This window comes from Callorhinchus milii, unplaced genomic scaffold (assembly GCF_018977255.1).
Source record: "Callorhinchus milii isolate IMCB2004 unplaced genomic scaffold, IMCB_Cmil_1.0 Scaffold3, whole genome shotgun sequence".
Lineage (NCBI taxonomy): Eukaryota > Metazoa > Chordata > Chondrichthyes > Chimaeriformes > Callorhinchidae > Callorhinchus > Callorhinchus milii.
The window spans coordinates 44447728-44470647 of record NW_024704744.1 but is presented as its reverse complement, the minus strand read 5'-3'; the positions used below and the strand labels follow the sequence as shown (position 1 = coordinate 44470647).

Genomic DNA, 22920 nt, shown 5'->3' with positions numbered 1-22920 from the left:
AATTGGCTGCCGGGTTTCGCCCACAAAATATACAGTGAATCTACTTTAAAATATATTCTATTAAGCACTTTGAGACGTCTCAATAATGTGATAAAGTACTATATCAAATGTAAGGATTATTATAACTACAAGAGAGGAGCCATCAAACCCCATTGTATTTTGGACTCTTTATAACACATTTTATATGTTAATATGCTTAATATGCTTAATCGGCACGTCCTCCCGACGTGAAAGGCGCTCTATAAATGGAATCTTGTTGTTGTTGTTGCGAATGCTGCCTTTTATTGGCGTCAGTTTGTGTTGAGCTTTACCACCACGATTTATAATGCCCATATGATGCGGGATAGTTTCCACTAAAGAATGCATGACAAAAAAAAAGTGTAGCCAACAAAAAGGCAATCTTCATAACAATTGTGTAGGTTTAAGTCTTTGCAATAGTCCACAACTCAAACCAGATTTTTCTGCAAAATACCTTGCAGCAAAGGTTAAGGTTTCGTTGTTAATTGGTGTCTACAACCCGCTCTGGTGCATTGCAGCTGCTTGGCCTCTGACGTAAAAGGTGTTTTCTCCATGCAATCCCCCCTTTGGCACACCAATTTGTGACATTTCAGCAGGTACCTATTAGAGATGGCTTTGTGAAAATAATTCAGAACTGAGTCTGCCCCATGGAGATCGCTATCAGAAAGCAACTTTTTGGTTGTTTAACATTTTTTCTCTCAAAGTCATTGCATTCTTTTCCAACATTTTATTTCTGCAATAAAATTGGTATCTAATAATAATCCTTGTATTTTTAAATAATTTATGCACAGTGTAAATATATCATTTGATATAGGTCTGTATTATTTCACCAAAACAGTCAAAGTGCTTCAAATGGTTTTACTGTAAAGTGTAGTTACTATGTATTCGCAGGCAATTGAGGTAATTGGTTCTATATCTTCCTGAAAAGAATTACAAAATTGTTTTATATACTTGGTTGATTTGCAATTCAAGCTAATTTGTGAATTTAGCAGTGATTTTGTTTTCAATTTTTCCAGGCTGATGTGGCGATCTTAGTTGTAGATGCAAGTAGAGGAGAGTTTGAAGCTGGATTTGAGGCCGGTGGACAAACCAGAGAGCACGCGTTACTAGTTCGTTCCCTCGGTGTAACACAGTTGGCTGTTGCTGTTAACAAAATGGATCAGGTAACTCTAATGAGTCAATGTCTCACACATTATCGAAATTCAGTTTGTACCACAGTTTCCTGTAGCTCATGAGAAAATTGTATATTCTTGTAACGGTGACAGTTTTTGGTTGATTTTGTAGGTGAATTGGCACCCTGAAAGATTTAAAGAGATTTCGAATAAACTTGGACAGTTCTTGAAGCAAGCAGGCTTCAAGGTAAGATATATGGAAATAACACTTTCAGTATTCTCAATAATAGTACAAAATATTTGCTGGAACAATTTTTTTTGGAGGGTTCACTGTTACACAGTCGTAAATCATTTAAAGTCGTATTTTCACTAGTAAAATCTTGAAACAAATAAGCACAATGAACAAAGGTATGCTGAGGTAAATTACTGCACAAATAAAGTAAGTGGATCAGAAAACACAATACTATATATAAAGAAGATTCTCTTTCAAATCATTTACTTTATAAAACCCTGATCTAATGTCATTGCACTGTGACATGCTACTTTCGTTGGGCTACATGATAAAATACATGGAAAGTGAAAAACAAAAATGCAAGCTTAATCAAATAATAGCAGCAAAGTTTAAAAGGGTAATTTTTTTTAAGAAAAGTGGAGCGAAAGAAAACTACAGGCATATTTTTTGAAACATAGAACAATTTTGTAGAGTGTGGATGAGTTTGATTGTAGCTAGTTTTGATCTTTTTTGTTAGCAAGGTGTCTGAGGTATACAGAAACCCATCACCGTGCTCAGGAGTCTCCAAACCAAACTACAGAGAGTTCACTTGTACTTGTTAGGGTTTAGGTATAAGGGCTTTATAAACTCCGAAAGGTTTCCGTTTGACTGGTATGGAGGTTGGATGATGAAGTTCTTTGTCATGCAAAGCTACACTACATATTCCCAGTCTCAAGTTCCTGTGTCCTATCTTTACACCACAATTCCAAACCATAGGAGGGCGATCACCATGGCATTGTACACCTGGATGAAGTTTCAGTGTAGACACTAATAGACTTTTAAAAAATATTGCTGGTTAAAATCTCTTCATATCATCATTTTATAAAACAAATGGGAGGAGGAAGGGAAGTAACAAACCCAATAAAGATTTGTAGGGTGGTTTATAAAATTAATACAATAGGATTGTTTAAATTACTTCTTAAATCAATGTTAATCTTATTTTAAAAACTAGTATTGTATTCAGTATGTTTTTTTTTCTAAATTAGGTCAAGCCAAGGGATTTTTTTATGATTACAAACTATGTACTGAGGCACATTGGTGTAAGAAGCTAAGATGATCCTGTTTTGACCTCTGCTTTTTGATTCTATCAGGAGTCTGACGTTGCTTACATTCCCACAGCTGGATTGAATGGCGAGAATCTAACGACACGAAGTCAAGTACATGAACTCAAAGCTTGGTACAATGGAGCTTGTCTGATAGAGCAAATTGGTCAGCATTAATTTTGTTTGAAATTTCACTTTCTCCTCCTCCTTCCCTGGCTTTTAAATGAATTATTGTAAATGTCCATGGATAATATTTTAATTTCTGTACAGCATAGTTATTCATTTGCTTCAACATTTCTTTTCTCTTTTAGATTCTTTCAAGTCGCTGCAAAGACCAGTGGAAAAACCGTTTAGATTGAGCGTATCCGATGTTTTCAAAGGTTTGTTTTTAGAAACGTATTTACATTTGTCATATGCAGCTTGTAAAAGCAATTCGGTGAAAATTGTGTTGAGTTGCTTAGATCGATTCTAAATTCCCAGGTTACCATAGTTACCTGTTTAACCTCAATTGTTTGCACTTTGCAGATCAAGGATCAGGATTCTGCGTTACTGGTAAAATCAAAGCAGGATATGTTCAGTCTGGAGACCGAGTGCTTGTCATGCCACCAAATGAATCCTGTACTGTTAAGGGTAAGAGCGACAATGACAATTCTTTACGCCAGCCTTCTCTTCATAGAAATGTTTGTTCTTTTTACTATAATTGCTGCCGTGCTTCAGGATACATTATGTTTACAGAATTAAAAAGTGGTATTTCTGCATCAATATATAATGTGATAAAATTACAGTTTTTAGTTTAATGAGAGAAGAAAATGAATTAAATTATGATTTGTTCCATAGAAACTCAATTACTACTTTATACAATGCAGGCACATATTTTGACAGCTGAAAGATAAGTCCATGCTCAAAGGATTAAAAATGATCTCAGACATTGACCTGAACATTTTGGTTGTTCGTATTCTGCAGCTGGTTGAATTGAATCCGAGAAAATTGAATACCCAAGCTTTGTCATTGAGCTATTCAGAGACTTCAGAAGAAGAATAAGTATCTGCATATTGAATAGCAAAAAATAGCACATTTTCATTCTTTTGACAAAATATTCATTGGCAGATGTGTGGCATTTAAAATACATTTAAGGTTATTTGTGAAAACTGCCAGATAAAGTTGCAGTTTAATGTCTGAGTCTGTTGCAACTAACCAAAGATTAAAAAGGGAAAGGAAAGTAGAGAGTCCTTTCTGTTCAAAGTACTTCCCCAGCTATACTATGAAAATCTATACTGATTATTATTTATCACATCTTTGATGAGGAGTCCTCACATTTAGCACAATCCTTCGAACCCCAGACTTATGGGCTGGGCCACCACACTAGTGACAGATGCTGTAGAGAGAATACCTGGAGTGACTCTGTTTAGTTTAGGGAAGGCTGGATATTTTAGAGCAGCCTGGGACTGGTCGGGAGCTGTCCAATCTTGAGGGGAAAACCAGAATTAGTTTAATATTTCAGATACTTGCCATTCTGGTGCTGTACTGGAGTCAGTGACTATTGCTCAACACCAGGCAGGTCTAGAGTGTTGACATGAAACTGAATAGAGCCACAACAAAAGCACTTAGTTTAGCGGACATCTCTATTTAGCATGTGAGGAGCAGTGCGGCAGCTAAGAGACCAATCCACAGACCACTGGGTTGCTCTTAATGTGAGGATTCCTTCAGGTATGTGGAACATGTTTCTAAACTTATATTTTCCTCTATAGCTAGGAAGAAAACAAAGTACCAACTGTGGTGTTTAGTTTGAAAATAAATGGAGACGAATATGACCCTCTGTATCAGTTTTTGGCAAAGACGTCCCAAAATCTGGCTTAATGACAGAACTGATTTCATTGAGCACAGTTCACAGGTCTTTGATTACACAAAGATTTTTCTTGCCAAAAACACAAACCAAGCCCCACAAACCATCTAACTTATCGACCACATTTATCTAATTTGTCGGCTTCTACCCCACCGCTGTTCGCGCCCCGCCCAACTCGAGAGGCAGAAATAGTGGTGGGACAGTTCTCCAAATTGTTTGTCTGTGGCTTTTACCAATGTAACACATAATCTTCTAATCTGCAATAGACCAGGCGCTTGTGGTAAACAGTTTTGTAGCAACACTGGTCGAATGTGCCTTTGTTACCATTAATGGAAATGGTGGTAGAGTTAACATAGCGTAAGGCAAGCATTTCAGTGATTGACTGGCTTTTTGTGCCCTGCCTTTTACTATTTTCTTAAAAATTGGTAATTTAGGAGTGTATTTGTTAAATCCAATTGCCTGGTGCTCTTGATGCTACCGCCAGTTTCTAGGGTATTTTTCACAGGCACTGGCAGATTTCTAGTACCTAGTACAAGTAGCTCTTCATTTGTTCACGTGTGATCTTAGATAGTCAGTGCTAACAGGCTGTGATCATAGACAGTCAGTGTTGACACCGTCACCCATGAGGGACATCAAAGTTAAACAGATCCCATCCTCACAAGAGGTCTGAACTTCTCATGGTTACTTTCATTTTCTTAAAATTAAATATTCTTAAAATTAGGATTGTGCAGAGTTTTTGAAAATTCTTAAATTCAGACATAACTTGGAAGGAGATTTTCTGCAGCTGTTAGGACTGAATTAAAAATTCTGCATGATCTCAAATGTTAAGACTGTGATGTTGATGCTAAGAGCAGGCCAGTTTTGAGCCTCGTCCAAATACTTTACTACACATCCGTTTTCTTAATTAAGGTATCATGGGCTATTGACGGGTGTGATGGATTAGCAATGGTATGCAGTGGATCGCAATGCTCACACATTGTTAATGCTAAACACAATTTGAACACAATGAATGGTAGACAGAATGTCTCGAGTAATCTAGATGTCGTTTGAAAAGTAGAGAAGTACCGGAATGTAACGGAAGAAGTCAAGTCATTGCGCTCACCCAAATCTGTCACTTGCTATAAGTGCTTTTTTTTTGGTTATCGTTTTGTGTAATGATTGCGTATATGTCATAGAGCTGCTCGAAAGTCTTGACCTGATAAACTGTTTAGAAACGCCTTTGTCAATAAACAAGATAAAACGTAGTCCTCTTGGCTCAAGTTGCATGGAATATTGCAAATTTGCATTACATGAGGGGATTTAATAGGTTAGAAAGGGAAAGACTGTTTCCACTGGTGGGTGTGTCGGTGACTCGAGGTCACAGATTCAAAATAGGCTCTAAAAGAAGCAGAGGGGAGGTGAGAAGACATTTTTTCACGCAACGAGTTGTTCGAATCTGGAACGCATTGCCTGAAAGGGGGGTCGAGGCCGATTCGATGACTACTTTTAAAAACGCGGTGGACGGGTATTTGAGGAGGACGGGTTTGCAGGGTTATGGGGAAAGGACTGGGGAGTGGGATTGACATTACATTGCTCTATTCAAAGAGCCGGCACAAACTCGATGGGCCAAATGGCCTCTCTTTGTGCTGTACGATTAATCCTATGTGTATGTATGTTACTGATGCTTGGAGAGTTATCGTGTTAGGAATCAAACCAGGAGTGGTCATAGTGTAAGCGATCCTGCTCCATTAAAGGTGTATCCATTGTTAATTGATCATTAACATGGTTCCAGAAATGTAGAATAAAATTGCAAACAACAGATTTTTGTAATTCACAAAAACAGGCTGTGATCCAAAAATATGATCAGTCATCCTGCATCAATTGCTTTTTGACATCTTGGATGCCACATCTTTTAATGAAATAAGAATCGATTTTGTACACAGGTTTGTGTGAAGTCACAGATGAGGAGATATTTTAGCAAATTCCCTTTTGCCCTTCGTCGCTCTAAAGATGCTGACTCTAACTGGGACATGGTTCCATGAGATTATTTAACTAGGGTGTAATTTCACAGCCAAGCTTGTTCCTGTCTTCACCGGACATCGTGCATGGCTTAGTGTTACACTGGTGGTACCAATCAATCTTTTGGAGGTAAGGTGGGGACTCAGACATATTTTGTTGTTATTTCAGATTTGCCAGTTTAGTATGAACCCGTGTCGCTCCAATTTAAGAAGGGAAAAGTTGTGGCATGGGGGTAAATGAGCAAGACAAACTTATTCTGGTTACTTTATGCACCATTCTTGGTGTGGTGCATTTTCTGGTGTCTTCACTCTTGTAACTTTGCAATTTAATTTTTAAATAGTACTGTTTCCACCTCTGATTTACACAAGATTAAAAGCAAATGATCCTTTAACTGCAGGAAGGAGAAATGGAAACCTCTGATCTCAAATGCTGTTTAGAGCTTAAAATGTGAACAATAGGGTTTGAATTTAAGTGAGTTGCACATGTTTCATAGATGGAACTTAATAGTCCATGTTCTCTGTTTATGAAACGTTTTTTTTAAACCCATTGTGAAAATTGCTGATCATGATGGGAAAAGTGCTGAGCGAGCTGAGGTAGTCTCACTTCATGTCATTGAGTTATTTTATTAGTTTTTGTGACTAGATTGTTTGACACGTTTGTTTGTCAGTTATGCTGTTATTCCAAACACAGATCTGAGCTATTATTGTAACTTTACCAGAAATCTTGATCACATTGATTAGATTAAGGCTAAAGCAGCAGGAATATGTATAAATCTATTCAAAGGGCAGATACTATGCTGCTGTAGTTACTTGCTCAACAGCAAGGATTTTTTGAAAAGATATTTTTCACTTATTTGAAGCTACGTACCTACTTTTGCTTGTTGGAATCATGGAATATTACAGCCCAGAAGGAGGCCAATCGGCCTAGCATGCCTGTGCATGCTTTGGAAGAGCTACCCAATCAGCCCCACTCCCCCCCTCTCACCCCATATCCTTGTTGACCTTTTCCTTTGTTTTTTTCTTTTCCTTTCCTCCTTCCTCTTTTCTTTGGGCTTGCTTACTCAAGAGTGACAATATTTAACATTTCATTCTGAAAGAGAGTGCTGATGGGCTACTGACTGTGAGGAGTCATCCCAGCTGAGCCCGGTTGAGTTCATACAATTTACATTTTCCAGCAGGAGTGTCTGGATAGCAGTCAGGGGTGAGAATTTTAAAAAAAATGCTTTATCCCTCATTCTTAGCCTAGGATGAAGCTAAGTGCTCTGGCTCTGCTGAGAATTGACTGCCTGAAATTTCTTATGGTTTTAGGCCATAAAATTCTTAAATTCAGTTTTCATTTGGAATTGATTTTCTGCAATTTTATTTGGGAACAATGGTGAGGTACACAATACCGGTTCCAAATTGTTGGACTGAGTGTTGGGACCTTTGACAAAAACTGACAAAAAAATCCCTCAAAATGGCAGTATTCCACTGACCCAAAATTGAGTCCCAGATGCCCATATGTTATCACTATTGAGAATGGTATGAAGAAGGCTCTTCCAACAGCCTACTTAGTACCATAATATCATATAAACTGAAAATTTGACTACACTGTCTTTTACTGTGTGGACTTGTTGTAGCAGCTAAGCTGGTGACAGTACAAGAGTTTGGAGTAGGCTGTTCCTCAGTGGCAAAGAATGAGTCTTTCAAGCATGAAAAGCTTTCTGATGAAAGCAGCAATTATTCATCAGTTCAATGCATAAAGGTTTTGGTGAAATGAAATCACGTTCCCACTGGTGCACCTATTTGTATGTGATACAGTGTTGCTCAGTCACTCTGGTGCACATTTTTTACAGTTGTCTGTTGGGAAGCTGTTCCACTAACAGACAGAGCATTATTTTCATTTTTTTTGATCAGTTGACCTGAAAATTGATCTGTCTGCTTGATATGAAAATTGCCTTTTGTTTATTTTTAAAGAAAATGTTTATAGACTTTCACAATGATTATGTTTTGAAACTGCTTCAACTCGTACATTTTCACCCCGGTACAGCTGAATTGTCTGGAAACAGTTTTGTTTTTTTCAAAAAACATAATAGTGGATATACATGTATTAATTAGCCAAAAGGACAGATAGATTCACTGAAGTTAGAAATTTGAGTCAAATCACTCGCCCGACTATCTAGCTTCGCTACCTCCCTCCCTCCTTTCAAGGTACCTGTCAAAACGTACTTCTTTGGCCGTGAAGGAAGCTACTTAAATCTAAATTGTGTTAATCGTTAGATTGAGAATAAATGTATTTCTGAAGATAATTACTGCTATTCAGTCCTGTTGGAAAGATTCTTACAGTTCATGTATTGTGTAACATTACAATATTCTTACTTAATGATCTTTTGTCGATCTGATTTGAAGCAAGGTGGATCAAATACTAGAAAAAAATACAACTACCCATTATACAAACAAATCCCTGTGGAGTCCTATAGCTTACTGGTTAGAGCACTCACATTGCAAGCGAGAGGGCTTGCATTCGATTCCCGGGCAGGGCGAAATGTTGGGCAAGTTTCCTTACTCCACATGCCTCTGTTTACCTAGCAGTAAGTGGCAACCTGGTTGTTAGTTGATTGGCAAATCACTTTCTGGGGGTAATAATCCCTTAATAAAATAATAATAATTCAATAATATAAAATAATAATAATTTGGTCACTCAATCCACGACTGTGGGACACTGCTGTGCGCGATTGGCTCCTGCTTTTCGCCCATAAAAATGTACTGTCAATTCACTTTATAGTATATTGTGTGAAGCGCTTTGAGACGCGAAGACGTGATAAGGCGCTATATCAAATGCAAGGATTATTATTATATTGTTATTATCGCTATTGTATAAGTCACAAATGCCAAAAAAGGAAGTATTTCATGTGAATTAATACAACTTTAAAACTTCATGTCAAAGTAATTGGGCCATTTTCACTGGTCTAATGGTTAGTGTTGAACGTTGTGAGGTTTGTGGTATTCAGTGCGGTAATGTACACATTCACTTTGCATTAAAGGTGGTAAGCCGTCATTTGATTCACTCATTTGTACTAACTCCTTAAATGGATATTTCTGCATTAAAATGCTTACCGGGTTATTTTACACTTATTAACAGTTAACTTCACACAGACCCAACGATGAAACTTCCAACAGAAAATTTTATGTAAATATCAGTCAGGAAATGTTATGTAAGAAATGGAGAGATGTGGGGAACTAAGTAACGAAAAATAAGTGGTTTTGTAAACTGCTTTTTTATTTTAAAAAAATTGTTAATGAATTTGACCACATTGAAATTCAAGACGTTATGCAATGCGCACATATCATGTGCTTTTCTCACGTTGTATTAGTCGATGCAGGATGCTGTGTAATGGTTGCTATATTTTTTAACTAGTTGCCCATTCATGTTGAGAAATGATGACTCAGATCAGTGTCAACCAAGGTTAAAAACAATTTAAATAGTTTTTTCACTGATACTATGTTCTGTGTCACAGCCCGGAAAGCTGACTGTGGTGTTGAATTTACTCATTTCCAGGAATCACATTACACGATGAGCCAGTCGATTGGGCTGCAGCAGGGGAACACGTTACTCTCACTGTGACTGGTGTGGATATTATAAAAATAAAGTAAGGCGTTTTTTCCTTTTTTTGGTATTCTGTTTTGGATGTCTCACGCTTTTTTAAAAAATGTCTCGGAACCCTTCAGAAATAGCTACAAGCAGACCAGCTGCTGCTGATTTAAATACCGATTTAAAATCCCCCTAGTTGCACATATAACTCTATAATATGTGAAAGTTGAAAGTTTCACTAGCAGTGGACAACATTTTAGAAACATTGCTTTGCTCTTCACAATCTTTTCAGATTTCCCTACTCGAGACTTTTTCTTGCACAACATCCTAATACATTTTCCAAGCACAGCATCCAATCCAGAGTCAGCCTGTTCTGCCTGGCACTGTCCTCCTCCCCTTCAAAAATCATCATCATCCCTTCCTCAAAAAACCTACCCTCGATCCCTCTAAACTGTCCAACTGTCGGGCTATCTCCAATCTGTCCTTTCTATCCAAACTGCTGGAAAACATTGTTTCCGCTCAATTTTACTCCTACCGTTCTTTCCACTGCCTACTCAAGTCCCTCCAGACCACTTTGCCCACAGCAGTGATGGCCCTTATCAGAGACACCAATGATGTACTATCTGACTGGGACTCAGTGTCCTCCTTGACTTCTGCCGCCTTAGACATTGTCGAGCACTCCATCCTCCCTCATACACTTCCCGGGCACTGCATCCTCCTAGTTCCATTCCTACTTTTCCGATTGCCTCCACTTTGTCTCCGCCAACATTTTTCACCTCGCATTCTTGCATTGTCGCCTGCAGAGCACCTCAGGGCTCTGTCCTCAGTCCCCTCCTTTTCCTCATTCACATGTGCGGGTGACACCCAAATCTGTTCTTTCATTTCTGCTGTTGATTCCAGATCCACTGATTTTCTGTCAAGTCCGCTTGTCTGTCAAGTATTAAGGCTAAATTCTCGCAACTTAACATGGACAAAACAGCAGGCACCCTCCTTAGCTCCCACAATTTTGAGCCTTGAAAGCACATGTGCTCCATTCATGTTGAATGTCAAGTCTATCTACCTTTTATGCTGCTATCTGCTTTTAGGAAGTGTAGCCTTGTTTGGTTGTAGAAAAAAACCTGCAGCATGATGTCCATAGCAGTAAAAAAAAAAGCTGAATTTTATCTGTCATTAATTTAAACCAGCATCGTAATGTTTGTTTCAACTGCATTTAAATTCAGCTGCCTTTTGCTGTCGGACTGAGAAATTCTCCTTTGTGATTGTTTAATCCAAAATATTCGAAAAGAAGTAGCAATTAGAATTGATAAACAACAACTTGCACTTATATACCGCCCTCCATGCAGGATAGCATCATAGGTCTTTGCAGCTTTGTTAAGTGCCGAACCTCTCTGCAATCATTATTTAATCCAAAATATTTGAAAAGACATGACAATTAAAGCGCAATAAGGCACTATAGCAAATTCAAGAATTTAGCTGTGTAAAGTTTTTTAAGATGTCCTCCCGACATTAGAAGATGCTATATAAATTGTATAATTTTATAGTATGGATTATTAATTAGAATTGGATTAATTCTTTGTAAAAAGTAGTTAAACTATCTTTATTAATGCACAGACATCCAGGTCAAAGCTATCTCTGATTCCAATGCACTCGAACTTTCATTCTGACTGTTGAATAAATAGTTGTTTATCTATTGAGCAGTGGCAGTTGAGCTTGTTCCAGCAATGCAAGTTATTGACATGCATTAATACTTGCTTAAGCTGCCAAATACATCACAGGGCATCAATGTTAAATAATAGAAAATCTGTTTTTTGTGGATCAATTGGTATGCAGAATTGATTAATAAATCTCAATGATAGTCATTTTTATTTAGTAGGTCCACTGATTTCACTTTCCTTTCTCCCTGCAGTGTGGGCTGTATTTTCTGTGATCAGAAAGCACCTATTAAAACATGCACAAGGTTTAGAGCTCGAGTTCTTATTTTCAATATTGATTTGCCAATCACACAAGGTTTGCCAGTAAGTGTACTTTTCTCGTTCTTCTACATTGTTGTTCATTTAGAATTTATTAAATGATGACTGTGAGTTTCAAAACAAATTTGCACTTGGACTTTTTAAATCAGTTTAATCGCACTTGTCGCATCTTGATCAATAAACTTATACCTGTTACACTTATACCCTACAGGTTCTGGTGCAAGCTAAAATAAGCATGTAATATGACCAAAGGCATAGGAAGGAAGATCTTGATCTTGTAATGGACCTTGAAGGAGGTGTGGAAGGGGTGGGGCGCAGGGGTTCTGGGATAGTCTTCGCGTGTGTGGGATAACTTACTCGTTGAACACAGGCATTGTGCTATTGCATCTTGTTTCTGGTCCCACAACTGTGCGAAGATTCCTCTTCAAACACTCAGAATTTCCCATTACAGCTGTGACATATACTCCAGCCCCCAAAAGTATTACAGTTCATTTTATATTTTAACTGATTTGGCTTCTTTTCGACCGCGCCTTTGGTCACGTTCCTCCCCCTGGTTCGGCCCCGGGATCCTTTACTGTGAAGCGCTCTGAGATGCCGTCCAGCGTGGAGGGCGCTATATAAATCCAAATTGTTGTTGTACAACTTAGTACTGATGTTCAGTTTTTGTGTGCTGCACAATCAACATCTAGAAATAATTCCTCATTAGTTTTTTTCAATGGGGTGGAGGAATGGAATATTTTGAACCAACTTTTAAATCAATTCCATTCAGAAAAATGGCTTGAAAATTTTCTTTCCCAACATATTAGGTCCATCTGAAATTGTTGGCGCTTTTTTTTAACTGATCAGGTTAAACAAATATAAATTCCCCAAGAGAATTGGCCTTTTGAGTGCAGAGAGGTTCCACCTCAACCTTTCTCCTGTTTCCAGGCTGTATTCCACCCACTTCCCCAAATGAACCTTTGCTGCAGTCACCATATCTCGTCACATAGTCCAGCAATCTGGAGGAGGTACACTTAGCCCAGGTCATTCAGTTTGCTCCCCCCCCGCCACCCTTGTTTAAAAGAATCCCTGTCCTCTATTTGACACCACTTTGACTGTGCAACTGAGATGCATTACCTGAAAGGGTGGTGGAAGCCGATTCAATAACAACTTTTAAGAGAGAAGTAGATAATTATTTGAGGAGGACAAGTTTTCAGGGCTATGGGGAGAGAGCGGGGGAGTGGGATTGATTGGGGTAGCTCTTTTCAAAGAGCCGGCACAGACACGATGGCCTCCTTCTGTACTGTATAATTCCGTGTTCCCATGAGATGACGTATAGATTAGCAGGGCCATTTCCAGGTTCTAATACCGTTTAAAATGGGAACATTTGCATTGTCCTTCAAGGAGATGTTTCCGTTTGTTCTAAAACTTTGAAATCACAGGCAATGATGAACAGGTTTTGTGTGTTTTCCTTTTCAATCTCTGGGATGGTGGTAAGTAATTTGTCAGTGAAACCACAATGGTGATAAAAATTTAATTTTAAAAATCTAGAAATGTAGTGTACATCACTATAATTAAGACTGCTTCAAAGAACATTTACTTGAAGTTCAAAATACGGCCTGACGGCATGAAGTTGTATATTTTATGAACAGGTGTTATTACATTACCAAACTGTGAGTGAGCCAGGAACAATCCGAAGACTAGTGAGTGTTCTGCACAAGAGCACAGGAGAGGTTCTCAAGAAAAAACCCAAGTAAGTGCTGCTTTGGTTTTTCTTTCTTTATCTCCGATCACTCCGATTAATGTTTAAGTGAGGAAGGCTAAAGTGAATTGGGTCATCTTAGTTGAATATTCTGAGGTATGGATGACTTCTAAGATAGCAAAATTGTCTATTTTTCCTCTGCTATCTTTTCACACATGGCGTGCACCATTTCCTGCTCTCAGCCTCCTTATCAATACCACACTCTGGCCAGCTTAGTTGTGAATGTGAGTCACCTGACATGTGGTTAAGTGGGAAGCCTCTTTGTGGCACCTTTCCCAGTAACATGGCTGAGAATGAGGACATTGGCAACCTGGGGAGGGTGAAACCCACATGCAGGTGATAACCTGAAGTACTGATACTTATGTTGCATTAGCATTAACCTTAAACCTAAATAATTATGCCAAGATCTGAAGATCTCTTTGTCCTATAGTAATTTTTTGTTTACCTGACCAGAGTAATCCTTCTGGCACGAGCAGCTTATGGATGGTTAAAACTAAGAGTCTTTTGTTTGCTATCTTTCCCATCGAGCCTGTTCACAGGTTGTAGAACCATTTCTGTAGCGCAAATGGCTATGTTAAATGGTAGAGTCTTTGAATCTATGTCTATTTATAACATATGCATGACCTGATTAACATGTTTTACCATCTAGGTAACCCCACTGTGTAACTAGGTAATAAAGAAAGTTTGTGTTGCAAACACTGTTGTGGTAGATGTCTACCACAAGAGTATTTGCAGCACAAGCTTTCTGTTGCATTGTTCCCCGGAATAAGAAAGCAAACTAATGGCAGCTGTTTTTTCAGGATAAATCATGTTTGGATGCCATGTAGTATAACCCTGGCACCTATACTTGGTCACCTTCCAACCCAGTGGTAGAGCATTTCTTCTTGTGGCCTGTCAGAAATGACCATGAGGCTAATTTAACAGTGGAATGGAATCCTCCTTGATTAATATTCAGAACAACATATGTCAATCAAATCACTGTAAAGTAATAACAAAATAATCTTGCATTTAATATTACATCTATAACGTTGAAATGTTTCAAAAATGTAGTGACTGTGAAGTGTAGTGATTACACTTATATATATATATTTGTAGTTGAATTTGGCAGCCATTCTTATGGACAGCCATATCTTACAAACAACCATTAAGTGAATAAACAATTTATCTGGAGGACTGGTGTCCTTGATGTTGAGGGAGGCTTTCTTTTCTTTTCAAATAGTATCATGCGATTGCCCACCTAGACAAGTATACAGGATCCCAGTTTTAATGTCTCATCTGAAGTTTTAATGTCTCATGCACCAATGCAACATTCCCCCCAGCACCTCATTGGAATGTAAGCCGAACCCGTGAACTCAATGTCCCAGCGTGGGGCTTGAACCCATAATCTGTGACCCAGTGCCAAGAGTGCTACTGACTGAGACAAGCTGACACCTGCAAGTGTCTAAGTAATGAAGAGGTGCACTGCCATGATTTTTGAAGAAGTTTTAATTATAAATATTCAAAGGGGGACGACAAACACTGGATCTTAAGCAATATGATAAGGAAACTTAAATGTGTGCGCATGAATAATTTGTACTGACAAAAAATTGTTGTAGAAATCACCAGGCAATGTAAAAGGAATATTTGAATAAAAAATAAATGCTGTACTGTAAAGAAAAAAATTATTTGTATGAAAAGTAATATGCAGGAAGTATTGTACTCTTATAACTACTGAACGTGTGGAATTCAATACATGTGTGGTCATGTAGTTTAATAGGTTTAATAGTTTAACTCCTGCAATCAGTACTTCTTTTAACCAAAAGCAAATAGTTCAAAGGAGTGTGAACCACTGAGATTAGCAATGTGAGGGAGCTACATTAATAACACATCGGATCATACCCAGGGTATGATGCTAAAGCAAATAATGATCCTTGCATTTGATATATAGGGAGGGGGGATTCTCAAAGGCCTTCACAGGATTTACTGTAAAATGAATATTACTTGGAAGCATTTTGTAGGAGAACATGGCAGTCAATTTGTACACAGCAATGTCTCACAAACAGCAATGAAGTGAATGCCCAGTTTTATCTGGATCGTTGTCAGCCAGGACATTGGGAGAACTCCCTTCCCTTTTTGAATCGTGCCATAGGATCTTAAACATCCACCTGAACCGGCATACAAGACCTCAGTTTAATATCTCACCTGAAGGCTGACACCCCTCAACAATGCACTGCCTCCAGAATACTGCATTCGAGTGGCAGCCTAGTCTGTTTGAGTTCAAAGTCCTGACATGGGGCTTGAACTCCTAGCCTTCTACTTGAGGCATGTAGACACCAAATTGAGATACTGTAGCTTGTAACCGCTTGGGGAAGTTCTTCAGAACAGACAGTCTTATCTAAATGTCATTTCCAGTGCAAAACTGCATCAGCGTTTGTTTTTCTGACTGTTGAATGAATGTTAATTCGAACGAATTGTAGTTTAACTTCCCAGGATACTAAAGAAGTCCTGCCTTTTTAGATATAAACAAAACACAAAATACCGCAGATGCTGGAAATCTGAAAACAAAAACCGAAGTCGCTGGGAACACTCAGCAGGTCAGGCAGCATCTATGGAGAAAGGAAAGTGAGTCAACATTTTGTGTCCACGACCCTTCATTAGAACAGTTCTGACGAAGGGTCATGAACCTGAAACGTTGACTCATTTTCCTGTCTCCATAGATGCTTCCTGACCTGCTGAGTGTTCCCAGCGACTTTGGTTTTTGTTTTCTGTCTTTTTAGATGTCTGTTAACTTTGCTTTCGCATACTGACTAAGGATAGTACACCTCCACCAAACTCCCCAAATTGGAATTTGTACAAATTGATGGAAAAATACAGATGGGAGTTGAAGCTGATTGCAGCCCCCATTATTTCATTTTGAACAAGGACAGTGATGAGCTTTGCTTTAAATAAAAATAAGATCTTATTCAGTAGTTTAGTAGCCTGAAAATTTGTGAATTGATCGAGATGAACTTCCTTGCCATGTCTTCTAATTTCTGTACCAGCACAGGAATTGAAGCAATGATGTCCTTGTGAGATTGACTAAATAATTCAGCCACGTGCTGAGGCCAAATTTGAGCAACCATAACACTTGCATCAGAGCAGGCAAGCAAGGGATTGAATTATAGAGATCTGATAGATAGACATGCCTAGAATTTTAACTTATTGTCATTCAGACACTGTTTGACTTGTAGATTTCCACCTTTTTTATTTTTATTACAAATTCACTGTGTTCAATTTTGTTTAAAAATCAGTCACCGTTTTGAACTAGAATATTTTGGGTGGAAATTTCTAAACTTTGTTTTAAATATTATAATTTAACGTTAAAAACGTGTATAAGGTGCCAGGAAGGACTATCCCTTTTAAGTGATACATGCACAATGTGAAAGGGCCGTTATTCGGAAATTGTAGGTGACTGTTACTACCATAAAGGAAATGTACGTGATGAAATGAAAGATGTGAGCAAGCAGTTTCGGAATGCCCAGATCTGTACTTTGATCAATTGTTTAGCTGGGTCACAAGATCTGAAATCAAATTACAGCAATTGGTGATGCGCTTATTCATGCTGTGTGCGAACAACAATTCCATTACAAGCCAACTCAGAAAAATACTCAACGGAACTTCACATTATCTTATATTTGCTATATCAAATGCAAGGATTATAATTATTATTATCCTTGTGCTTTAAAATGTACTTGCACAAGTATTATTTTGTTTTCTTTGTGAGCTGATGTAGCTCAGAATGTTGTGGTTGCCAATGAATCAAGGATACAGACCTGACATTAGCACCAGCATTAAACTATATCCAACCTCAAGAGGGTTTGAAGTGCATAAAATTCTTGAAACTCTCATCCGACTCACTTATTCGGAGTCCTGTAGCTCAGTGGTTAGAGCACTCGCTTTGCAAGTGAGAGACCTGAGTTCAATTCCAGGCAGGGCGAAACCTTGGGCAAGTTTCCTTACTCCACACGCCTAATAATAATCCCTCCAAAAAAAAAACAATAATTAAATTGGTCATTTTCAATCTACGACTGTTTGTGGGACATTGCTGTGCACAATTGGCTGCCGCGTTCGCCCACAAATACACAGTCAATTCACTTTACAGTGTGTTCTGTGAAGCGCTTTGGGACGTCCTCCCGACGTGAAAAGTGCTATATCAAATGCAAGGATTATTATTATTATTATTATTAATTGTGAAATGCCCAAAAAAGGGGAGAACATGTATTCTTTATATCCTTTGTTCCTTATGACTCACGTAGATTTACTTACGATCCAGGAGATTATATACTCTATCTGGATTCAATATTTTGACATGATCTCTTTCAGATGTTTGACTAAGGGACAGAATGCGTTGATAGAGCTGCAAACACATAGAACCGTTGCTCTGGAACTCTACAAAGACTTTAAAGAGCTAGGTCGCTTTATGCTACGTTATGCTGGATCCACTATTGCAGCAGGAGTAGTCACAGAGGTAGTAATTTAAAATTGGATATTATCTTTTTTTTGTGATCTTTTTGTTATATGAAATGTTAAATAACACTGACTACAACTGTCCCATCGCTCACTCTCCGCAAAAACCATCTCCGAAAGCCAAACACCCCTTCCCTCTTCCTCATCCATACTCTCCACAACATTGCCTGCTCCTCAAACTCCACGGTTGTTTCTCCCCACGACCCCAAATCTTCTCTATACTACTGTCTCCTCCATCCCTCCCACCAGCAAACCCATCTGCATTTCCCTCCAAAATATCCGCTCCCTTTCCAATAAAGCCCTTACTATCCACAGCCTCATCCTGGATGAGCACATTGATATTCTTGGACTTACAGAAACCTGGCTCTCTGGTGATCCTGTCCCCCTCGTTGAAGCCTCCCCTTCTGGTTACATGTTTCACCACATCTCCCGCCCCAACCAACGGCGGGGTGGCCCTCATTTCCCAAGCTTCCCTTGGTCTATCCCTTATTCCTATTTCAGCGCCTTGGGACGTCCTCCCGACGTGAAAGGTGCTATACAAATGTAATCTTGTTGTATTCCACTGGCTGTTTCTCCTCCTTTGAGCACCTCACCCTCTACTATCTCTCCTCTCTCTCCCTCAAAATTATCCTAGTTTACTGCCCCCCACCTCCCAAACCTACTGGCTTCTTCTTCACCGATATCTCCTCTCTCCTCTTATCCCTGTCCCTCTGCACTGAACACTTACTCATAATGGGTGATTTTAACCTCCTCCTAAACTTCCCTTGCACCACCTCCTCGGATATCACTGCCCTCCTCTCCTCCCTAAACCTCACCCCCCACATCGACGCACCGACCCACAACCATGGCCACTCCCTCGACCCCGTCATCACACATGGCCTTGACATTTCCGATCTGTCTATCACGAACAAGCCATCTCACCACTTCCTCATCTCCCTCTCCTCCCGCATCCCCCTCCCCTCTTCCAAACCCTCCACCTTTTTTTTTTCACTCCTGGAAAAAGCTTCACCCCGCGTCCCTCACAAATGCCCTCTCTTCCTCGGACCTCCCCTCCCTCTGGCCCTCTACCCGCAGCGATCCTGATGCAGCCATCAAGCTGCTGAATACTGTCTCTCCACAACCTTTAATTCCCTGGCTCCCCTGAAATCCAGAGTTGTGTCCAAACCCACCCACTCCCCCTGGTACAACAGTCATCTACGCTCACTCAAAACACAAACCTGGACGCAGAATTCCGGCCACACAATTCACTGCCAGCTGTGGCTTGACTTACCACCTTTCTCTTTCATAAGCCACAACTGACTTTTACTCCAAAGTCATCCTGGAGGCAAACAACAATCCAAAGATGTTGTTTTCCACCGTTCATCCCCTCCTCCGAATACTCCCTCAAGCTCCCTCTATCCTCACATCAAACACCAAGTGCGAAGAGTTCCTAGACTTCTTCACCTCAAAGATTGAAAACATCCCCTTGGCTGCATCATCCTCCCCCTCACGTTGCCTTCCACACCACCCAGACCATTCCCACCACCTTCTCGCTCCACCACGGCTCCTGCCACTCCCCTACCTCCTTACACTTCTTTGCCCTCATTCTCCCTCCCTCTCAACCACAATCACCCGGATGAAGTTCACCAACTGCTCCCTCGACCCCCCCCTCCCCACCCAGCTGCTGATCACTCAACTCCACCTCCTCTCCCCACTGCTGGCCGACACGGTCAACCAGGCTCTCTCCTCAGGCTCTCTTCCAATCCCCATGAAAACCACTGTCATCACACTCCTCCTCAAAAACCCCACCCTTGATCCCTCCAATTTCTCACACTACCATCCCATCTCCAACCTAACCTTCCTTGCCAAAGTCCTGGAACTTATTGTTGTAGGTCAACTTTTGTCACACCTCTCCCTCCTCCTCGAGCCCCTGCAGTCTGGTTTTCGCCCTGCCCACAGCACAGAGACAGCGCTTGTTAAAGTCATAAACGATGTCCTCTCCATCTGTGACCAGGGCTCCCTCTGCCTCCTTGTCAACCTGGAAATCTCTGCCACGTTCGAGACAGTCGACCACGCCATCCTCCTCTACCGCCTCTTATCCTTCATCCACTTTAGTGGGACCGCACTCGCATGGTTCAAGACCCACCGCCTCCATTTCATCTCGGCAAATGGTTTCTCCTCCCGCCCCCACCCGGTCACCTGCAGGGTATCCCAGGGCTCCATCTTTGCCCTCTTCTTTTCCTCATCTATTTGCTCCCTCTGGGCAATGTAATCCGCAGACACGGGGTAAATTTCCACATGTATGCGGATGACACCCAAGTCTGCTTTGCCTCCTCCAACATCGACTCCAGGTCCGACAATGTTCTATCAGCTTGTCTGGCAGATATCAGGGATTGGATGAGTGCAAACTTCCTGCAGCTGAATGTAGACAAGATGGAAGCCATACTCCTTGGCTCCCGTTAATGTCTTCACATCTGCGGATCCGAACTCTCTGGGCTCTCCCTCACACTCACCGAACCAGTGTGCAATCTGGGCGACCGGTTCGACCCCCAGCTGTCCTTCCTCCCCCATATCTGGTCCCTGACCAGGACCGCCTTCTTCCACCACCGCCACATTGCCGCCTCCTACCGTACCTTACCCCAAATGCAGCCAAAACTCTCATGATTAGTTTGTTACCTCCCGCCTGTATTACTCAAATGCACTCTTCAGTCTCCCCAGCTCCACTATTCAAAAGATCCAGCTCATTCAGAACTCTGCCACCCGCATACTGACCCGGAACGAACTCCATACCCACATCTCACCAGTTCTGGCCAGGCTCCACTGGCTCCCCATCACCAAGCATGGAGGATCAACTTCAAGATCCTCACACTCGTGTTCAAAGCCATTCACTCCCGGCACCTCCCTACCTCTCCGAACTCCTCGCTCGCCAGTGCGCCATGCAGCGCCTCTGCTCGACTGGCACCAGCCTCCTCCTCATCCCTCGCACCCTCCGCCCCACTATCGGAAGTCGTGCTTTCAGCCACTACACCCCAAAATTCTGGAACACTCTCCCTCAATCCCTCCGCCCTGCCCCCTCCCCTTTTTCATCTCACCCCCCGCCCCAGCTCGGAGTCAGGCTCTGCTACTGTTAAGCTCGCTGAGATACTATCCTGTGTAGAGGGCGCTATGTAAGTGCAAGTTGTTATTTTTGTACAAATACACAGTCAATCCACTTAACAATATATTCTGTGAAACACTTTGAGATGCCTCGATGATGTGATAATACACTATATCAAATACAAAGATTATTATTATCAATATAACACACCGGTATGTTTCTTAGCATGTGGCCACTTTGCACTTTAATAATAAAAATAAAAGAATCCCACAACTTTAGCTTGTTCTTTTTCAGATAGGTTTTTGACTTACAGGGTTGAGTTTTACAGACTATCTGTAGCTAACAGTCTGAAGATTGAAGAGTGTTGGAATACTCTTGATGAGCCAAATGCCTTCATCTGGTGCTGTTAATTTTCTAAGCGGAATGGTCTTGTCAAAATTCTGATGCAGAAGGATAGAAATCAGGAGATTAATAATAATAATTGCATTTGATTGAGCACCGTATCAATTCATTGAGACATCTCAAAGCGCTTCACAGGATACACTGTAAAGTGGATTGACTGTATGTTTTGTGGGCAAAACGTGGAAGCCAATTGCACACAGCAGTGTCCCACAAACAATCGTGGATTGAGTGACCAAATTATTATTATTTGTTATTTTTTGGAGGGATGAAGTATGAGTTATGACAAACTTGCGTAGATTGAAATTATAATGGAGTAGCCAGCAGCCCAATATAAATTTACACTTTTCTTATTTATGTGCTTCTTGCATAGCGCTCCCTGAATCACAAAATGATATGTTCTTTAGCAATGTGAAGTTTGGTAGTGTGACTAATTTTTGTTTTTAATACAGATCAAAGAATGATTGAAGTGGAATCTTGATTCTTGACCTTTCTGAGATACAAACTAAGGAAAACAGGCCAACTTGACAATGTCGCACAGCTTTAAAGGATGCAAGGAATCGGTTGGCAAACAAAGTGCAATTTATGACACCATAAAATGGGACTTCAATGAATCCGAATGTGTACTGTATGATAACATTTCAAGAAAGCAACTGACAGATGGTGTTCTTAAAATACTGAGTCATACTGCCAGTAATACCTCCAAAAGCAAAGGTGCAATGTGTCTGAGAAGAGTATCTGCAGCTCTGCACGTTACAGTGATTTTTATCAGTACTTTGCAGACTGATACAGTAAACGGCTCAAAAATGAACGCTAGGACTATGATGAGTGACCTGACTAAAAAGCACGTTTAGTGGCCAACAGTTTACAAATGCCTCTATGGTTTGCCTGCCTCCTGTTTGTTCTTCCATTAGTGTGCCATGATTTACTAAAGTATTGAGGCATTGATCTGCTCACACAGGTTGATGATGACAAGTAGCACATATACAGTACTTAGAGCTGTGTTTCGAAACGTGATCTCCAGCACATCAGGGGATCAGATGTAATATTTGACATATTAAAACTACTCTCTTTCACATATCAGTGGAACATGTTCCAAAAAACATTCATCAAGCTGCAACATTAATACAATTGGTACTGAATAAAAGATGGTTAAATCAATGTATCACTTCAAACTGTTGTCATTTATTATTTCAATTATCTTGTGCACTTTTTGGTGCAATTGCAACATTCTCATCGGCTGTACTCCAACATAAAAATGAACTGTTAGCTGTAAGTGGTTTAGGATTTCTTTACTTTGTATTGTAGTTTCATTTTGATGCATGTCCCTTTTAGATAACAGTGCTGATTGTAGGCATCCTAAGACTCATTCTTGTAGTTAATTGTTGAAGACT

General features: G+C 40.1%; 1 protein-coding gene across 1 annotated transcript in view; it reads left to right on the top strand.

Moving 5' to 3' along the window:
* The window catches only part of hbs1l (HBS1-like translational GTPase), an 88646-nt gene extending 65959 nt beyond the window's left edge, over positions 1-22687 (top strand). Inside the window, exons 9-18 of the mRNA XM_007893021.2 lie at positions 1035-1181; positions 1303-1377; positions 2493-2610; positions 2756-2824; positions 2970-3074; positions 9823-9913; positions 11762-11870; positions 13457-13557; positions 17908-18052; positions 21979-22687. Coding sequence (XP_007891212.1) covers positions 1035-1181; positions 1303-1377; positions 2493-2610; positions 2756-2824; positions 2970-3074; positions 9823-9913; positions 11762-11870; positions 13457-13557; positions 17908-18052; positions 21979-21990 — 972 coding nt within the window. The 3' untranslated portion in view covers positions 21991-22687. The remainder of the gene's footprint in view (positions 1-1034; positions 1182-1302; positions 1378-2492; positions 2611-2755; positions 2825-2969; positions 3075-9822; positions 9914-11761; positions 11871-13456; positions 13558-17907; positions 18053-21978) is intronic.
* Positions 22688-22920: the final 233 nt, after the last annotated feature.